This window comes from Pteropus alecto, unplaced genomic scaffold (assembly GCF_000325575.1).
Source record: "Pteropus alecto unplaced genomic scaffold, ASM32557v1 scaffold138, whole genome shotgun sequence".
Taxonomy (NCBI): Eukaryota; Metazoa; Chordata; class Mammalia; order Chiroptera; family Pteropodidae; genus Pteropus; species Pteropus alecto.
In genome coordinates this window covers 94624-115697 of record NW_006441525.1, presented here as the reverse complement: position 1 = coordinate 115697, position 21074 = coordinate 94624, and the positions used below count along the sequence as shown (strand labels likewise).

General features: G+C 37.8%; 1 protein-coding gene and 2 pseudogenes across 1 annotated transcript in view; 1 reads left to right on the top strand and 2 right to left on the bottom strand.

Annotated features, from left to right (window-relative positions):
- Positions 1 to 7102: 7102 nt before the first annotated feature.
- LOC112485418 lies at positions 7103 to 7201 on the bottom strand (annotated as a pseudogene).
- Positions 7202 to 10117: 2916 nt separating this feature from the next.
- On the bottom strand, positions 10118 to 10236 carry LOC112485420 (annotated as a pseudogene).
- Positions 10237 to 16941: 6705 nt separating this feature from the next.
- The window catches only part of ZNF782 (zinc finger protein 782), a 51889-nt gene continuing 47756 nt past the window's right edge, over positions 16942 to 21074 (top strand). The window contains 2 exon segments of the mRNA XM_025051677.1: positions 16942 to 16956; positions 20431 to 20557. Of these exon segments, the coding sequence (XP_024907445.1) occupies positions 16942 to 16956; positions 20431 to 20557 (142 nt within the window).

The window sequence follows — 21074 nt, the reverse complement described above, 5'->3', positions numbered from 1 at the left end:
CGTTATACAAAACCACATGACATATCACCTCACACCTATCAGAATGGCTATCATCAATAAATCAACAAACAATAAGTGTGGAAAGAATCATCTTTTCAACAAATAGTACTGGAATAACTAAATATCCACAAGCAAAGGAATGAAGATGGAACTCCTATGTCATACCACATACACAAATTAACTCAAAATGAATCAGGGCTTTAGAGTGAGAACTATAAGACTCTTAGAACTCTTAGAAGAAATCATAAGTGTAAATCTTTGTCACCTTGGATTAGGCAATGCTTTCTTAGATTAGACTTCAAAAACACAAGCAATAAAACTTCATCAAAATAAAACAAAAACTTTTGTGCTTTAAAGGACACAATCAAGAAAGTAAAAACACACAGAATGGGAGAAGATATTTGGAAATTGTATATCTGATAACAGCCTTATATCTAGAATACATAAAGAACTCTTATAACTCAACAATAAAAAGACAGTCAACCCAATTAAAAAATGGACATAATTGATATAAATGGACCTTTCTCCAAAGAAGATATACAAATGGCTAATAAGCCTATGAAAAGATATTCAACATTATTAATCATTAGGGAAATGGCAATCAAATTCACAAAATACCACTTCATAACCACTTTGATGGCTATAATCAAAGAGATAGACCAGAAAAGGTGTTGGCCAGGATGGCTGGTGGGAATGTAAAATGGTAAAGCCATTTTGGAAAATAGCCTGGCAGTTCCTCAAAAATGTAAACATAGTTACCATATGACCCAGCAATTTTACTCCTAAGTATATATTTAAGAAAACATATGTCTACACAAAAACTTGTACATGAAGATTCACAGCAGCATTTTTCATAATGGCCAAAAAGTAGTAACAACACAAATGTCCAATAACTGATGAAAACATGAACAAACTGAGGTATATTCACACAATGAAATATTATTTGGCCATATAAGGGAATGAAGTTCTGATAAATGTTACTGCAAGGATGAACCCTGAAAACATTCATAATTAAAGAAAGCAGACAAAAATTCATAGAGACAGAAAAGTCCTTCTGCCAGAGACTAAGGGCAGAAAGGAATAGAGAATAACTGCTAACGGGTATGGGTTTTCTTTTGGAACTAAACAGTGGTGATCAATGCACAACTTGGTAAATATATGAGAAACCACTGTCTACCATAAAAGGTTGAGATTTAGAGTATGTGAAATATATCACAATAAAGCTGTTACATATAAAAAATTTACAGTAATTTCTCCTCCTTGCAGTAGGTTCCCCAGTCAGAAAGAGCACAACAAAGGTTCTGAGAAGGTTTAGATCACAGGAACAATCTACTTAATACTAAAAATTCTTACAGAATAATAATTGTGAGTTTATGGACTTTTAATCATTTACTATTATTCTCCCTTTCACATTACCTTTATATAGATGTGAAAATAAATTTAGAAAGAATACTGGTTAGCAATTTCCTGTCTTCTAAAAATATGCACATTGATTTATATATACTCTCATTCTATCAGTTTCCCTTAAACATGTGTTACAAGCAGTAAGTCCTGTTATAGATGTAAAGTGCTGAAGCTGCACTCTGTTAAAGACTAAAAACCAAGTAGATGGCTGACCATATGCTGTGAACTTATAAGCAGCTATGTCTGATAACACTCTTCTTCTGCTCCTACATTAAATTCCATGTTAACAACAGACTGAGAACAGCAGAGACTTTGTTAGAAGAGATGAAAGAGATACTCTTTCACAACTTGGTTACTGCACAAAGTGGAATTCTCTGTAGCGCTGTTCATAAGTCAATACATCCTAAAGAAGGCTTAAAACCATTATATACGCCTGAACAGACCATTATACAAACAAAAGTCTTTCCAATAGTGCAGACATGAAAAACCAATCAAACCTGTTATTTGTGAAGCTTATCCATACAACACATGTTGACAACAAAGCCACTCTAAAACTAATCGGTGCCCTGCAGCTTTCCTGCCTGCCCACTGCCTCGCTGTTCCTGCTGGTTGAAGCAACACATTGGTGTGTAGTGGTTCTCCCTCACTTCATCTCAGCCAGTGAAAACCTTCCCTGGACATCTTGACATTCCTGGGAGGCTGTGGGAAGGGTGGGGAGCGGTGACAAATACCACAGCCTGTCCAGTCTAAGCTGAACTATGTTAACTGCTGAAAACAATGCTAAATGCCTAATCTCTTCTTGGTTTGGTCAGGGACAGATACCACATCTGTCTGTCTTATTGAGCAGTTTCATTAACTGCTTAAAAGTCACTTTTAACATTAAAGTCACTAATCCTGAAATCCTAGAGTGAAACAACTCCAACAGCGTCAAAGTTATCTTTACAAAAGAGGTCAATGCTGATTAGGACTAGAATTCTAAACTACGAATAGGTGCAGACTTCAAACCTTATGATTTAACTTTCTCCCATCATTCACAAATACTATTCTTTATATTAGTAAATTATGTTAGGCTCTACCACCACTATAAATAAGCAATTCTTTTTTCAAAAAAAAATTAAAATCTCATCTCTTCAACCCTAATTGCCACGGTGACCTGCAAGAGGGATATAAAATGAGTTAGTCCAGATACTTTCCCACTTCTGAAAAGTAAATTTAAACTGTCACATGTGTGGACATACACACAAACACACTGAACAAGCCTGTGCCCTGGACTACTTCTCTATTTCCAACCGCTGTGTTTAATAGAACAAAGGTGTTTTGTAAACCATACTGAAGAAATCAACTGAAATTTAGTGTCTAGAATTCTAATTAAAATTTCTTCCATATTTTCTTTAAAATTTGGTGTTTGTCATTACTTTTGTTCAGCAACTCAAAATAACATTAACAGAAAAAACTTGGAAATGAGATCTTAAATTAGTATGTGCTCATTTTTGAGATGTGATCTGCATATATGTAATCATATTTTCTACTAGAAAATTCTTATTAGATATGTGATAAATGGAAATGAAATATCTTTATTTCACGGAGCTTTGAGCATTGATGATACCATAGCTTACAAGTGTAAATGACTATGTAAATGAGGTTTTAACTGAGGCCTAATTATTGCTGTTAAACTAATAACGGTGTTCTGCTACTGGAACAGGCTTAAGAGCTACTATTCAAGAGGACAGAGACAATGTCTCTGTAAAACTTAAAGGCTGCTCAACAGTATACCTGGAAAACTAGGGATACTCAAATACTTACATGTTTGGGAGTAGCCAAGATCAACTATGAAACAGTTAGGTACTCATGCACTGGTGCTAAAGTGGGATCAAACTATAACGGCCCAAGAATGAAGTTATCATTAAGGACTGGAGTGGCTGGGAAGGCTTCAGAAGGTACAAACTGAACTTGCAGCAGGATGTAGAAAATATGTATAAGCAGAGGATTTATAAGGACATTTGGGGCCTCAGAAGCATTTATTTGGCCCTGGTAAGTACACTGCCTAACTGGACAGAAGGATTCAAGTTGGAGAAGATAAGTTTGGATGGCTAAGTGGAAGGCAAATCACAAGGAATCTGAGAGGTCTTGGGTGCTCATTCATTTATTCATTCAATATATATAACGAACATAGTATTAGTTATAATGTAACCAGTACTGGATAGACGAATAATGAACAAAATACACATCACTCTTGACCTCATGGACTTAAGTGAGGCAGAAAGACAATACACAAATAATTAAACCAGAGGTGAATAGGGCAGGGTATAGAGTATGGATGTTTTCTGGAATGGAGTGGATGCTTGGTGAAAATGCAAGCACCGACTTACATCTTATAGACTTCTGGGCTCTGTATTATCAGGGAGTCTAATTTAGTAGGTTTGGGGTAGAGGCATCCAAATTCTGCATTTTTAACAAGAATCTCAAGTAACTTCTGATATACTCTTCAGAGAAGCTGGAGAATCACACTCCTAAAGGCTCACATCTCTCACCTTTCGTAAAGTTCACCTAAATTTTGATATAAGGACTTAAATTATCTAGGGAAGTTATGAATAAGTAACTCTTTAGTTAGGAATGGTGCAGACTTAGATCCACACAGTGAACACTGAGTGATTTGTTAAAACTTACTCTTTTTCAAAAGGACTAACATAAGTATCAGCCAACGATTACCCAGAACTATTCCCAAAGTACCACCATCAGGAGAGAGGCCTAGAATACACTAATTTTGTACCGATGATTCCTAAAGACTTCAAAACACATAATACTGCAGCGTTCTAGAGGGCAAAGATCATTCTTTGTTTTGATTCCTCCTAGAACCTGGCATAATGCTGAACAGATAGCTACATAGAAGGCATTGGTAACTGATATTCATTTCTGATAACAAGGTTATCAGTAGTAAGTCGTTCAAAAAGAGGTTAAAATTACTGCTAAAGTGTATTAGGTATACCCACGAATTTCATGAGTTTCTTTCCACAAACATATCTTTTCGAGTTGGAGTTAAAGTTGCAATTCTCACCTGTCTTCATTTGGAGGAAGCTTTTTGTTTCTAGTTAAAATTCTACCATAATTCTTTAGAATTCTATGGAAACTAAGGAAAGAGATAATTCTTAGCCTGGTTCATTGACAAGTTCAAATGTTCAGGAAGTGTTTTACTAAGAAGGATCCCCAAATAACCTTAAGTGATGTACCAATTTTCTTTTAAACGTTGCAGTATATTTTACAAATACCAGTTTAACACACTGGAAGGTGCCCGTCTCCTAGGAATGGCCGAGCTGCAGGGGCCACGTAGTCGCGATAAGAGGGATTTAGGGAATCTCGATGCTCTGAGGGGTCCCCGTGACTTTCCCTCACCTGAGCTAGGTTCTCGTCACTGCCAAGGACTTTTAGCCTCTTTGCCAAGGACTTTTATTTTTAGCCTCTTTTTCCAAGGTGCACAGATGCCCTTCCGAGCCACGCAACTGCGCATGCGCATCCCACCCCTCCCCCGCCCATTGCGGGCCTACTCCGCGCTGTGCGCCCCGCCCCGCCCCTGATGCAGCATGGGGGGCGGGGTCGCGCGCCTGATGGCGACCTGTGGCTGCAGAAGCAGGTTCTAGGTAGTTCGTCTCGGATCCCGGTGGGAGGCGGGTTTACAGGACCGAAATCCTCTGGTAGTGATGAGTGAGGGGGTCAGGATGGCAAGTATCTTAACCTGTCCAAAACAGAAGGAGTCACTTGGGCGTCTTCCAGGACTGCCTGCTGGGAAGGCACAAATCACTTGAACTGCAAACGTTTGGGTGTATGGAATGGACTCACTTGGGCTGTGCAAATGACACCTGAGGTTTGGCCAACTCTGACTTGAAGGATGCGTCAGAGTAAGCCAAAAGAATAGAGGAGGGTAGGGTATTCCAGGCAGAACTTCCTGTGGGTTTAGAGAACAGAGAGTTAAGTAACTTGTGTAGGGGTGAAGTGAAGGAAGGGATGAGGCTGGGGACCCACGCAGCAGCTAAGATCATTGTAGTCTTAAAAAACGACATTGAGGAATTTGGACTTTCTTGTAAAAAGCATTGAATGATTTTAAGCTGGAGAGTGACGTGATGTGTGTTTTAGAGAGATGATTGCAGTATCAGAATGGTTTAGAAAAGTCAGGAAGAACCCTTAGGTGGCCGGAAGCAACAGTGGAAATGGAGAGATGGATGGAGTCTAGATATTTTGGGGACGTGTAATATACAGGAGCGGTGAGTGGTTGGACGTAGGGGAGTATGGAAGGGAGAGAACAGAGACATGAATTCTCAGAACTCTGGTTTGGGCAGCTGTGGGATTTGTCATTGACAGAAGAAACGGGAGTGGAGAAGGTTTTGGGGGCAAGTGTGTGTGGAACATGAATTCGCTTTAGGACATTGAGCTTGAGGTACAACTGATGAAAGCAACTTTAGAAGGCATTTTATTGTGGAAATTGGGATATAAGGTAGGAAACATTGCAGTGACAATTGCAACTTTTTTCAAAGCTGCTTTCGCCTCCCTTGGTTTATTTATATATGTTTTTTTATTGAGCTATAAATGACATGTAACATCTTAGTTTCAGGTTTATAACATGAAGCTTCAATATTTGTATCGTGAAAAATTATATAAATGGAGCCACTTCAAAATGGAGTAGAGCTGCCATACCAGAGGAACTGCCTTGCATGCCTTACTCTTCAAACCTTTGGAATGTTAAAACTGGGCAAAATAATGTTTGGACTGGACTGAAAGAAACATTATGTTCCAAACAACTGTTTACAAAGCTAACAGAAAAGCAGATATGACTCCCCAGTTGAAAATCAAAGACATTCTTTAGAATTAGCATCATTATGTTAGTTTATTTGTTCCTATAAAAATCCTTTCCTTAGCTTATTAACATCCATAAAATTTCTTCCTTCTATTCATGTAATTATTCCCGTTCTCTTTCTTATAAATACTCCTTGCCTTTACCTCCTAATCAGAATGCTGTTTGGGTTTCTGCCTGAATCAGTGCTTCCCAAATAGCTTTTCTTTTGGATCTCCAATAAATGCTTATTGCCTCTCACTTTGGCATTTTGTTTTTAGGTAGGAGTAGATACTGCGAAACACCACAATAAGTCTAGTTAACATGTATCACCATACATAGTGTAGAGTTAACTCAGAACATAGCACCTCCACGTACTCAGAAGGCAGATGACTGCCTGGCCTGTAGCCATAAGGAAGGCAGTGCACAAATCGCTCTCGGTAGTACCTGGTCCCAAGGATGTTTTCTGCTGTTCCCATGGACATTATCACTTTGCTCTGCTCAAGCAGGTGGTTGGTCTGCCGTTCTCATGGATGCTATCTGCTCTGTAACTAAGCAGCACACCTTGCTCCAATCCACCTGAGAAAGAAAATGAGGAAAGCGCCGCCCCGCCCTCTCCCCCATCACTTGGTGATAAAAACATTGCTTGCTTGCCTGGTGGGGAGCCTTTTCTTGCAGCTCTGGCTGCTGCTGAAGCTTCCTTGCCTCATGAGCAATGGCGTGTCTCACCCCCCCTAATCCTCCTGGTGTTTTTTCAGACTATCTGGAGCCCAGGTGCAAGTTCCAGGCTTGGGGCTCCTGTATTACATATAGTTACAAATCTTTTTCTTGACATGAGAAGTTTTAAGATCTAAACTCTCAGCAACTTTCAAATAGAAAAATAAAGAATGCTTCACGAATTTGCATGTCATCTTTGTGCAGTGGCCACGCTAATCTCTGTATTGTTCTAATTTTAGTATATGTCAAAAGGAGCACTATTTCATTTATCTTGATCGTGAACTTTGATTTGGGAACCATTTTCACTAGGCAGTACTTGGTACGGGCATGCTAATAATTTCTTGCTCTTTGGTTCTCTCTGCTTTCCTTTCTGAATCTTATCCCACACAAATTATGTGGCTGAGAACAGAGATTCCTGAGGAGTCTCTGTTTCAAGGAAGTTGTTTGGTTCCTGATGGTCTCATCCTTAAGGACAGGAGCAGGTTCCAGGAATGTAAGGGACATGGATCTGTGGAGCATTGCCTGCTGCTGCCACACTCCTTGAAAGGCTGAGGAGGACCTAAAAGAGCACTGATCCAGAGCCGATTTGTCCTGAAATCTATCTGTGCCAGATTTTGGAGATTCAGAGGCCCATTAGGGATTCCAGAAAGGCTCACTAGAAACCTGCAGGTTTCTTTTGGATTCTGCCCTGAGTTTACCAAGAAACTAGTTTTAAGAGTTCCCATGGAAGGTATTTAGGGAAGGAAGAAATGGGGTAGAGAATGTATTAGAGATAGGCAAGATTGACAAAGCCCCTGGGCTATAGGATCCTATAGTTCAAATTTCTGCCTGAGTTTCCTGGTGTTCTGGACCTTAAAGTAAAAGCTCAGTCCCCTAAAAGCCTCACTGTGGAGGACCCACCCCTGAGGGAATGAGGGAGTGATTGTGGCTCCCTTCCTATGGCTTTTGTACCTGCTATAACAACTCTCCACAAACATCTTAGCTCAACCTTTCCCATGACTGTGAACGTGTAGTTCCCTTTTCCTTTACTTTGATGTACGCTTATTTTATCCTCAAAATTCAACTGTAGTCCCGTGTCTTCAGAAAAGGGTTTTCTCTTCCAGTTAACTTTTCTCCAGCACCATGGTTTCCTATTTCATGACGTCACTGAGTATCCCTAGGTTCCTTCCTGCTGCTTGGATTTTGGCCTATCTACTTACAGTCCTCCACTCAATACAGAAAATTTTCTAAATTCTTTCACTCTCCTAAAGAGGAAAAAAAGTATCCAGTTCTAAAGATGGAATAAGCACATTTCACCCTGTGTCTCCTACTGAATGCAACTATTCTCAAGAGAATGTATACAGTGACTCTCTAAGGACTCTGAAAAGTAAATAGCAGAAATCAAACAATACACATTTAAATAACCACTGGGTCAAAGAACAAATCAGAAGGGAAAGTAGAAAATATTTTGGAATGAAAGAAACAAAACATCAAAACTAATTGGATGCAGTAAAAGCAGTGCTCAGCAGAAAATTTATAGTTGTAAATGACTACTTAAAAAAATCACAGATCAATCATATAACTTTACATTTTAAGGAACTAGACAAAAAAGAGCAATCTAAACCCAATGCTAGCCAGAGGAAAGGGAATAATAAATATTAGAATGGAGATAGATGAAATAGAGAATAGAAAAACAGTGAAATCAAAAGTTGTTTCTTTGAAAAGATCAACAAAATAGACAAACTTTAGTTAGACTAAGAAAAAAAGAGAAGATGCAAACAACTGATATCAATGACTGTGGGAATATTACTACCAAACTCACAGAAATAAAAAGGATTATAAGAGAATACTATGAACAAACATATATCAACACATTAGATAAATTAGATGAAATGGACAAATTTTTAGAAACATAAATTATTAAAACTGACTCAAGAATAAATAGAAAATATGATCAGACCTATAACAAGTAACAAAATTGAATCAGCAATTAAAAATTTTAACAAAAGTCCAGGACCATATGGCTTCCCTGGAAAATTCCACCAAATATTTAAAGAAGAATTAATGCAAATCCTTCACAAACTTTTCCAAAAATATAAAAGGATGGAATACTTCCTAATTCATTTTATGAGGCCAGCCTTACCCTGATATCAAATCCAGACAAAGACACTTCAAGAAAAGAAAACTACAGTCCAACATCCGTATGAATATAGATGCAAAAATTCTTAATAAAATACTAGCAAACTCAATCTAACAGCATATTAAGAGGCTTATACACCATGATGAAGTAGAATTTATCTCAGGAATGCAAGGGTGGTTCAATGAAAAAAATCTGTCAATGTGAGATATCACAATAGAAAAAGGAAAGAAACCACATGATCATCTCAACTGACACAGAAAGCACTTGACAAAATTCAACACTATTTCATGATAAAAACATTCAGCATACTAGGAATAAAAGGGAACTTCTTCCACATTTATGTTATGAAGAGTATATATGAAAAATCTATGGCTAACATACTCAATAGCCAAAAGGCTAAAAGCTCTTCCCTCTAAGATCAAGAACAAGACAAGGATGTCTGCTTTTGCATTGCTGTTCAATACTGTACTGGAAAGTCTAGGCAGAGCAATTAGTCAAGAAAAAGAAATAAAGGGCATCCAAATCGGAAAGGAGGAGGTAAAACTATATTCACTAGTAACATGGTACTATATAAAGAAAATCCTAAGGAATCCACATACACAAAAAAAGGGGTAATAAAAGATTTTAGCGAAGTTGTGGAGTACAATATCAACACAAATATCAATTGCATTTTTATACACTAGCGATGAACATTCTGAAAAGGAAATCAAATGATTCCATTTACAATAACATCCAAATGAATGAAATACTTAGGAATAAACTTAAACCAAAGAAGTGAAAGATTCGTACACTTAAAACTATGAAACATGGCTGGAAGAAATTAAAGGAGAAACAAATAAAAAGAAATCCCCCATTTATGGATTGGAAGATGCAACATTGTTAAGGTGTCAGTACTACCCAAAGATATCTACAGATTCAATGCAGTCCCTATCACAAACCCAATGACTTTTTAACTTTTTCTTTTTTTTCTTTTTTTCAGGCGAGGCAACCCTTGGTTGACCTCACAGATTGCAAGGACCTTGTCAGTTTACAATCCCATATTTTTGTATTTTTTATGCCTATAGCACCTGGTCTTCCTAGGTAGTCTCCCATCCAAGTACTAACCAGGCCCAACCCTGCTTAGCTTCTGAAATCAGATGGGATCGGGCTTGTTCAGGGTAGCATGGCTGTAGACCTATTTATTTCTTGTTGCAGAAACTGAGAACTCTACCCTAAAATTCATGTGGGATCCCATGGGACTATGAATGGCCAAAACACTCGTGAAAAGGAAGAATAAAGTTGGAAGAGTCATACTTTCTGATTTCAAAATTTACTACAATGCTACAGTAATCAAACACTGTGGTACTGGCATAAAGACATATAGGCTGATGGAATGGAACAGAGAGCCCAGAAATAAACCCTCACATATGGCTTAATGACTTTCAATAAAAATATCAAGACTATTTAATGAGGGAAATGACAGTCTTTTCAGGAAATGATGCTGGGGATTTCATTTATCTAGGTTTCTTTCTACATAAGTATTAATATACATCTGTTATTAGTATTCACCTAATGTAAAAATAATTGTGATTTGTAGATGTTTGTGAACCAGAATAACTTTTGCTTTCTTTTTATTTTCTTGTTTGTTGCCCTAATTTTTATAAATCAGTATAATTTTACCAAAGAAGTTATTATATTTAAAAAATAATAACTTTTTACATTTTAAATTAATTTTAAAATAAAAAAAAGAAATGATGCTGAGAAAACTGGATATCCATATGTAAAAAAATGAAGTTGGATCCTTTTCTAACACCTTTTTCCCTAACAGACAAAAATTAACTCAAAATGAATCAAAAATCAAAATGTAAGAGTTAAAATTATAAACCTCTTAGATTTATAAGGGGAAATTTATAACATGTCTTTTAGCAATTATTTATTGGATATGACATAAAAACATAGGCAAGAAAAATAGACAAGTTGGATTTTATGAAACCTTAGAATTTTTGCACACCAAAAGACACCATCAATGGAGTGAAAGCAACCCAGAGAATGGAAGAAAATATTTGCAGATCACATATCTGATAAAGGATTAATATGCAGTATTTACAGAACTCCCAAAACTCAAAAACAGGAAAACTAACAACTTGTCGAAGGACTTGAATAGACATTTCTCCAAAGAAGATATACAAATAACCAATGAGCACAAGAGAAGATGCTCAGCATCACTAGTTATTAGGAAAACACAAATCAAAGCCACAAATAGATATTACTTTATACCGATTCAGATGTCTATTATCAAAAACACACAAAACAAGTGTTAGTGACACTGTGGAGAACTTGGAACCTTTGTGTATTGCTGATGGGAATATAAAATGGTGTAGCCCCTGTAGATAACAGTATGGTGGTTCCTCTGAAAATTAAGCATAGAATTATCATTTGATATAGCCACAAATCAGAGACTTAAACAGATATTTGTACACCCATGTTCATAGCAGCATTATTCACTATAGCCAAAATGTGGAATCAACCCAAGTGCCCATTGATAGATGAATGGATAAACAAAATATAGTATATACATACAATGGAATATTATTCAACCTTAAAAAGGAAGGCAATTCTGACACATGCTACAATATGGATGAACTTTGAAGACATGATTTGAAATAAGCTTGACACAGAAGAAAACTATGATTCTACTTACATGAGGTACCTAGTCAGATTCATAGGGACAGAAAGAACAGTAGCTGTCAGGGGCTAGAGGTGAGGGAAATGGAGTGTCATTGTTAAATGCGTGGAGTTTCAGTTTTGGATATTGAAACAGTTCTAGAGATGGGTAGGGGTGATGATTGCACAGTAGTATGAATGAATGTACTTAATGCCACTGAACTATACATTTAAAAATAGTTAAAATGGTAAAATTTATGTTATGTATATTTTATCATAGTTTTTAAAAATGCAGTTAATACCTGAGATTTCAGCTCTGACAACGGAGAATAAGTTGTACCAGTCTGGCCATTACCAAAAACAAGTACTATAAAATTTAAAATAATAGGAAGCCACTGGTTTCAGGCATTGTAAATATGGCATTTCAGGGCAGTGATACTTGAGAGAAGAGAGATGCACACCTTTAGATCCTCAATTTCCTGGCTCTTTGCTTTGCAGATATTTTTCTAATTTGCACAAAGAGTTGGAGCTCAAGTTGGGTAGTGGACTTGCTGAACTAAAGAAGAAACTGGAATTCATGGGACAAAGTATTTAAGACAAAGAAGCTCGTGTGTGTGTGTGTGTGTGTGTGTGTGTGTTATGAGGGAGAAAGGAGTGGCAGAGGTCTGTTTTGAATTCAAAATGGGTCCTTGGCCAAGAGTTGGGTTGAAGGTATACAAGCCAAGACCCCATGATGCCTATAAGACGTCTGTTGTGGGGCTGAGAGCTAAATTATGATACCAGGTGTCATGCACTGATGTAAGATGTAAGTGCTTTTGGTGGGGGCAAGCATTACTAGGAAAGGAGCTGAGGGTTTATGGATATACATTTATATTTATAAAAACCTATGTTTTATTGAAGAACTAGTAATTTCTTAGAAATGTTTAAATCTTGAAAGTTATTTGTTTCACATGAGAGCTGTGGGTATGGACTTGCTTTGTCTCAGTACCTTGTCTGGTTTTCCTAACAAGGTGATTGAAGGTTCTTTGGCCAACTGCTCTGAATGCCAGCTCAGACACATTTTACCTTCTTACTTTCTCTTCTTCCTGAACTTGTATTATTGCAGCAAAATTGTTTAGTGGTTTAGCAACAGCATATGTATTAATGTGTGAGCGACACTGCTGTGTTTTTCAATACTTCAATTGTTGCTTATATTTGTCCTAATGACATTGTTTAGTTCCTTTTGGTTAAAAAGTAAAAAATATGTCGGAGAAAACAAGATGACAAAATATTTTGAGATTCAAATCTGTATTTTGGCAAGAAATCTTTAATGTTTTCATGTAGAAAACTGTCATTTATTTGAGTTCTCTTTAATGTCAGGAGCAAAGCTTTATGCTGTGTTCTCATAGATTGCACTAAGTTTCTGATGGCTTTATTCATTTTCTTCTCCCAGTGTGTAGAATTCAATTAAGAAAAAAAAAATCTGTCATTGAAATAAGAAATAATCGATGCTATAAAATATTTACCAAAAGTATGCTCGTTATATGTAATTTAATCAAAAGAAGTTCCTACAATATTACAATCATATGGCCCCTAATTTGGTAACAAGACAAGATGCTCACACTGGGTTTCATTAGGATCATCTCTAGGATGTGAGTGATTTGCATAGTAACTATTTCCTTATGTTGGGTTTTGCATATTTTCATGTTACTTATGTAATTTTAAAACGGTTATTTGCTTTTTTCCCCTTAGATAAGCCCTGCTGCTTATAGATACTATTCTTTTGTATGTCAAAGATAAACCAAAATGGACACAAATTAAAGCGGGAAGAACAGATTTTAATTGATAATATACAATTGCAACAGTTCCAGCATGAACTGAACTCAACTTTAATTTGTACAGAGGTGACTGGGAGTTTAAAAGGGAGAATGAAGAAATAGGGGTGAGCTAGGGCTCAGTAGAGCAGGGTAAGTGAAAATTAAAAAAAACAGCAAGAGGGGATCGGTCCATGTGAAATCCATCTGGGTTCACTAACTGGTACTTATTGAAATTAAGCTCCTACCCTCTCACAGAGACTGGGAGACAGGGGCCCTAACTTTAGCTGTTGGCTGTGGCCTACAAAGGCTTTGGCTGCCTTGATTTTTTTCAGGCAGGCACTTTAAAGGGGCTTAACATCATCTTAGGGATGAGACCTTGAACTATTAGTGTGTTTTGTTCAAATCTTTACAGGCCAAAGTTGATAGGCCTAGTTGAGAATCAGGCTTAGAGGAGCCTAGCTAGAGTTTGGTGGAGAGAAAATCTTTTTCACTTAGTATCTACTGTGCTCCATTTTAAGTTATTTTATTCTTATTTCACAGCCTTATTCCTTATATCTCTATGAACCTTCAACTCTCATGGCAGCTTTGAATTAAAAGGTACATTGATGAAGGTAGTACCCACATTTGTCTACCCCGTTTTTTTCACTTTGCAAAGTTTTCAAGCATTTAGAAAACGATACAATCTGCGTTTATCTTCACCTATTTCCCCTATGTAAAATACTTATAATTTTGCCATATTTGCTTTGCCTAATTGATTTTCCTGAAAATTTATGAAATAAATTTACGGAGATATAATTTCGATCTTATTTTACTATGCATGCTTTTATAAAACCAGCACTTTTCCTCTGCCATTTCAATATTATTTTTACACCTACTAGTAACCCAGTGCATATTCAAGATTCCCCAATTGTCCCCAATATCTTTGACAGCAGTTGTTTATTCAATCTTGGTTTGATCAAGGACCATGCATTGTATTGGCGGTAAACTTCAAGTTTAACTCCTAACGTTTGGGGATTCTGAGACAATACGGGAAGAAGATAAACGTCAAGGACAGCATCTTCCAACCATCTAAGTAAGTGGAAACATTGCCAAATCGCGAAAAGGAGTAGAAGTTTCATGGGAAATGTAGTCTTGGATGGAACTGGCCCACCGCGCAGTACCCTGGGAACGGGTCTTCTGGGCTCTACCTGCGCATGTACAGCTCTAGTCAGTCCCGCCTCCCTGCTTCCGCACCTCTTTCGTCACCTGGAGAGCACCATACAGACGTCCTCTTCTGCGCCATCGCCGAGGATTCGCACCTCAAGTTAGAGCCCTGGGTGATGGGAAATCTGGGCGGCCTGGGGAGCATCGTGAAACGGGGTGGAGCTTGTGGCTGGAGAGGAGGAAACGGGAAACCCCGGGAATCCGTCAGGCGGGATCCTGAATGCTTCAGCCCGCCCGGACCTTTGGGGTGGTACCCCGGCCCTTCGGACTTCCGGGGCATCGGTGGGGCTCAGCCCGGTCAGTAGCAGGTACTCGATGCTGGCCGGCCCCACCTGCACCCGTACCGGAGAAAAGCCTGTGCGGGTGGCAGAAGGGGAACGCGCGTTTAGAATGGTGACTGAGAGCTGCCAGAAAGCGCGGGCAGGTGAGTCTGCAGTGAGAGCCCGAGCTCTGTAGCCAGAAAGACTGGGTAAAATCCAGCTCTGCCACCTGTAGGTGGGGGCGACAGAAGGAACCGCGGTAAGTGTCCAGTTTCTCATCTGAAACTAATGGCGTTCTGAGATGTTATCGGTTGTAAAGCAAATAGCCAACTGAGTAAATAACAACTGCAATTATATTCAAAAGACACTTAGTTCTATTCACTGGGTGGCTTAAATAAACCTCATAACCACTTTATGAGGTCGGCATAACCATCTACTTAAAAATAAAAAAAAAAGCAACCGATGCTCAGGTTGGAGCAATGTGCTCTATTCACAAGCTAGCAGTGAAGGAACTACAAATTAAGGGCAGTTGTGCTTTAAATCTCAGGATTCATTTAAATACCACACTTACCTAAACCCAGCATTACATCCTTCACAGCACTTAACAGAATGATCTGTCCCTGAATTTCCAGGGATGAAATTGGAAGTGAATGAATGGACTCTCACTACTGTCAAATGTATTCTGGAATTTCTGCTGTCTCATCAGAATCCTTGGGTCAGACAGATGTTCCTAGCTCTTTCTGCACTGCCAAGTTGTCTGCATTTGAAGTCTGAAATTATAGTGAATTCCAAGAGTGTCAGATTTGTGGCCCTAAAGTGAATTTGTTTCCCAGACCCACGTCCCACATTTTGAGAAACATTTACTTTGGAACAAAGCATCTCCTGCGTTGTAAGAATTAAGGATACCTCTCCAACAGAGATTTTTCCTGGGGGAGAATACCTCTCTGTTCTTATCCTCCTCACTAGAGCTTCAGGGCAGAGGCAAAAATAAATAAATAAATAAACACAGGAAGGAGCAGGGCCTAAATTTGCACTTCAGAAGTTCTTGATTCCTCTGCCCAAATTTAGAGGTATTGCTACATCCAGTAGCCACCACACTGTGGTGTGACAGTGGAGTATTTGGGCCAGCTCTGAGAAGAGGAAGGTGAGCTAGGGCAGCCCAAGGGTATGTTGTCTAGGACAGTCCACTTTCTGGGGGAGCTTGTGAGGGTGAGGTTTGGAGTCCAGCCAGAGGGTGGAAATTCTGTCTGCATTATTGCTAAATGGACCCTGGTTTCTTCTTCACTCTTTACAGACACTGCTGGCTCTCACATGTGCCAATGTGACATTATTGACTTATTCTGACTTCACGAAATCCCAAAAGGATGGCTCACGAGGAGTTTCCATGGTGATCTACTTCCGACTCTTGAAAGCTTTCAAGCAATTGGACCCGAGTGGTTCGATGACTTGTCAAGGGACAGCCAGTTTGTGACAGAGTCCGGAGGAAAACATGTGCAGTTCAGTTTCTCACAGGTAAGTCACCAAAAATATGTTATGGAAAGGATCTTTTGAGAAACTGTAACCCAGTTAAAACTAATGAAAAATTCTTGCCTTAAAGCATTTCATATTCCTTTTACTGCGCTTTCTGTGGATTTTCTCCTTGGAGAAGTAAGTAGTGTTAATAGGAAAATAGTTAAGTGATACAGCCTGAGTATTTTGCTATGCTCATTTTAATGCAAGAGTAATGTCTTATCCTTCCTGTACTTTACTGTAACTAATTCTCTCTTGTGTTAGTTGTTTGGTAGTCATTCAGAAAAATAACTACATTATCGTTTAACCATAGAAAAGTTTACATTTAGTCTATGAAAAGACATAGGTTTTAGTCCACATGACCACTTCTGAGTCTTATGTGGATAGGTGGTGCTGCCTCCGCATGGTCCTTCCTAGGCCTCCCAGGTGAACCTTACCAGTCCTCTACATTCTCCCAAGAGCAGCAAAATGAACACATCTCAGGTGAGCTCTTTATTTCCTTCATTGCATTGTAATGGATTTATGTTTATAAGGGTCTATATATTAAATGCAAAAGGAGAAATAGAAATGAAGCCAGTCTTGAGGGAAGATAAATAATTTCAACATTAGCTCTGATGTTTGCTATTGGCTCTTGTTAGGAAACCTTTGAAAAGTATATTCCCTCTAATTACCAGTTTGGTTAGATTTCAGTTTAGTCATGAATGTGCTTTGAATTATATTGAATGCTTTTGCTGTATCTGTTGAAATAAAGACATAGCTTATTTCCTTTAATGTTATGAGTGGCATGATGAATTTTCTAATATTAATTTATTATCCATTTCTTGTGTTCACCCTACTTACTGATGAGTTGCTTTGTATACATGTTGGCTGGGATCTTCCTGCTTGTACTTATAACTAAGTAGTTGTGTCACAAGTTAGGTGAGGAAATTATAGAATTTCCTTTTCCCATATTCCTAATTTTGATGTTATGGTTTTATTAGGCTTATAAAAGAATGGGACATTTTCATGCTTTTTTTTTTTTACCCTTTGTGTGATGTTTTTTTCCCTGCATTTTATATGTTATACGAGAAAAATTTTTTATTATGTACAGGGGGGGGTGGCTTTTGTGTGACAGTTTTGAGTATCAAATCAGTTTGTTAAATGATCATAGGTCTCTCATGTTTTTGTCTCACCATGTGTTTTTGAAAGAGCGGAAGTGTTTAGTTGATCAAGTTTTCAAAATTTTTAGTCTTTATTTTTAGTTGTGCATTTTTGATCATATGTAAAAAATCTTTTCCTAAACTGAGAAGTTACAAAGATTTCCCTCATGTTTTTGTAAGTTTTATAATTATAGATCTATGATCATTTTAAGTTAACTTTTATTTATGAGGCATTGTATAGATCAGGATTATTTATTTTTGCTTCTGTATGTTTGATAGTTCCAACAACATTTGTTGAAAAGAATATACCTTCTCCATTGAATTAATTGGTGCCTTTGTTGAGAATCATTTAAACTTATATTATTTGTGGTTCTGTTTCTGGAGTCAGTATTCTCTTCTGTTGATCTGTGTCAGTCCTTTTGCTAATACTATACTGACTTGATTACTGTTGCTTTAAAATAAGTCTTGAAGTCAGTATTGTGAATCTCCCAACCCTGTTCTTTTTCCTTAATTGTATTGGATAGTCTAAGTCTTTTATATCTTCATGTAACTTTTAGAATCCACATATCTATCTTCAAAATGTGCTTTGATTTTGTATGTGATTGCAATGACTCTATACATCAATTTTAAACCTCCCTTTATGTTCCAAAATCATGTAACCAACAATGCAGTGTATAATTCCACCTCTATTTTGATAGATTTTTTGAGCGCAAATGAAGAACATCTGCCTCACTATGACCCTCTGCCTGTTACTGACTTTTGTTTTTCTAATCTCAATGTATAGCTGAGTTAGAAAAACCCAGTAGTCTTCCCTCCTGTGTGTCTCCTTTACTATTCACACAGAATACTTACTTCTGACACTTCTGGTCACTAAATATGTGAGATCTTTTCCCCACTAAGCAGTTGTCTGAAATATCAGCTGAGTGTCTTACAATTTAATTCACCTGACACTGTCTACCTGGAAATAACATCACATCCCAAGATAAAGACTCATTCCCAAAAGTCTGCTCCCAGCCCACTTCAGATGCCAGTTGCAGGTCCCAGTAATCACCTGTGCTTCCGACCTGTTGGCTGTAAATCTGAGTTTCCCCTAGTCCCCTCCGTGGGTTCGATTAATTTGTTAGAGCGGCTCATAACTCAAGGAAACACTTATATTTACCAGTTTATGAAAGGGTGTGATAAAGGATACAGTTGAACAGCCACATGAAGAGATACATAGGGTGAGGTCTGGGACGATCCTGAGCACAGGAGCATCCGTCCCCATGGAGTTAGGGTGGATCACTCTCCCGATACATGGATGTACAGCCAGATGAAGAGATACATAGGGTGAGGTCTGGGATGGTCCTGAGCACAGGAGCATCCGTCCCCATGGAGTTGGGGTGCATCACTCTCCCGATACATGGATGTATTCATTGACCTAGAAGCTATCCAGATGCCTACTTTTGGGGTTTTTATGGATGAATAATTATGTAGGCATTGTGTGGTGGGGGGTAGGGTGGGGTGTTGAAAATTCCAAGCTTCTATTTATGACTTGGTCTTTCTGGTGATCGGCATTCATCCATGTGCACACCCAGAGTCACCTCATTAGAACAAAGGATGCTTCTAGTGCTCTTATCACTTATTACGAGGGTTTTAGGAGCTCTGTGCCAGGAACCAGGCACAGAGACCAATATATACAGATGGTCCTTTACTTATGGTAACATGTAAACATAGTAAGTCAGAAATGCATTTAATACACCTAACCTGCCAAACATCATAGCTTAGCCTAGTCTACCTTAAACATGCTCAGAACACTTACATTGACCTTCAGTTGGGCAAAATCATCTAACACAAAGCCTATTTTATAATAAATGTTGAATACCTATGTAATTTATTATGTGTATCACTTTCACACCATCATAATGTTAAAAAGTTAAGTCAAGAACTGTCTGTATACATATTTTCTCTTATCTCACAATGGCATCAGCAATTACCCTGTTGCTCATGCAGCTTCTCTATGTACAGCTGTACGAAATTATAATGATCAAAATTTTGTTCTTTTTTCTATAGAAATCACTTTCCCATTTTTTACTTTAATATAGTTCATCTCTCTTTTTAAAAAAAATTCAATAAAAAAAATCAAAAACAAAAACAGTTCACCCATTTTTCTATCCCTCATCCCTTGCCTCTGGCAGCCACCAATCTGCAGTTGGTATTTATGTGCTTAGGATTTTTTTTTAAGATTCCGCATATTAGAGAGATTATATGGTATTTCTTTCTCTGTCAGACTCATTTTATTTAGCATAATGCCCTCGAGGTCCTTAAATGGGTCTCTTCTGTTTTGCTGTGTAAGACTTTCTCTATTCTTCCTGCAGAGCATTGCTTCAGAAAAACAAGTCCGATGATGCATACTACTTCCAGGGCTTGCGTGAATCTGTTGTTGGTTTCCCATACTCAAGCAGAGAACTCCAAGTGGATATGTGTACCCTAGAGAGTGCTCAGGACAGTCCACTGGGGTACAGGAAAAGATTACGGAGAGCCTGGTTATAAAACTATCTAAAAAACAAGGCACTAAACTTTAGCATTAGTATATTAACTGACAGTCTATGGTATATAACTTAGAAATAAATACAAATACATTAGGGCATGAAAATAATATTTGTGCCAATTATGTTAGTACTCTCAAAGTGTAAGACAACGATAGGGACATAATAGGTATCCTTTATAAAATTTTGTTTTAAATTCTCAACAGTAGACCTGATACAAATTAACTTTCAATGGTATTTGCTATGTCACCTGTTTCTGAATCCAGATTGAATAAAAAAATATGCTGTTACAGGCATCAGTGTCATTTAAGGATGTGACTGTAGAGTTCACCCCAGATGAGTGGCAATACCTAGGCGCTTCTCAGAGCACCCTGTACAGAAATGTGATGCTGGAGAACTACAGCCACCTTGTCTCACCGGGTGAGCAGGCCTTACCACATGACTCCCTTTAGAATGCAATTCTTTTTTTTCTCTCCGTTTTAATTTCTAAATTACTTTTATTGGGGTATAATTAACAAAGTAAAAGTAATTTTCAGTATATAGTTTGATGAATTTTGGAAATGTCTGTAGGTTATTACCACCACCAAAATAATGATATAAAATAACTGTCACCCCAAAAAGTTACCTTGTAGCTCTTTGCAGTCATTCTTCTCCCCCTATCCATTTCCCTGGCACCCGTCAACCATTCATATACTTTCTATTGCAATAGTTTTGCCTTTCTAGAAATTTATATACATCATACAGTATTTACTCTTTTTTCTACTTTCATTTAGCTTTTTTTTTAAAAAAATATTAAATTTATTGGGGTGACATTGGTTAATAAAATTACATGGGTTTCAAGTGTACAATCTATAATACATCATCTGTATATTGCATTGTGTGTTCACTACCCAAAGTCAAATCTTCTGTCACTATATATTTGAAGCCCTTTACCCTT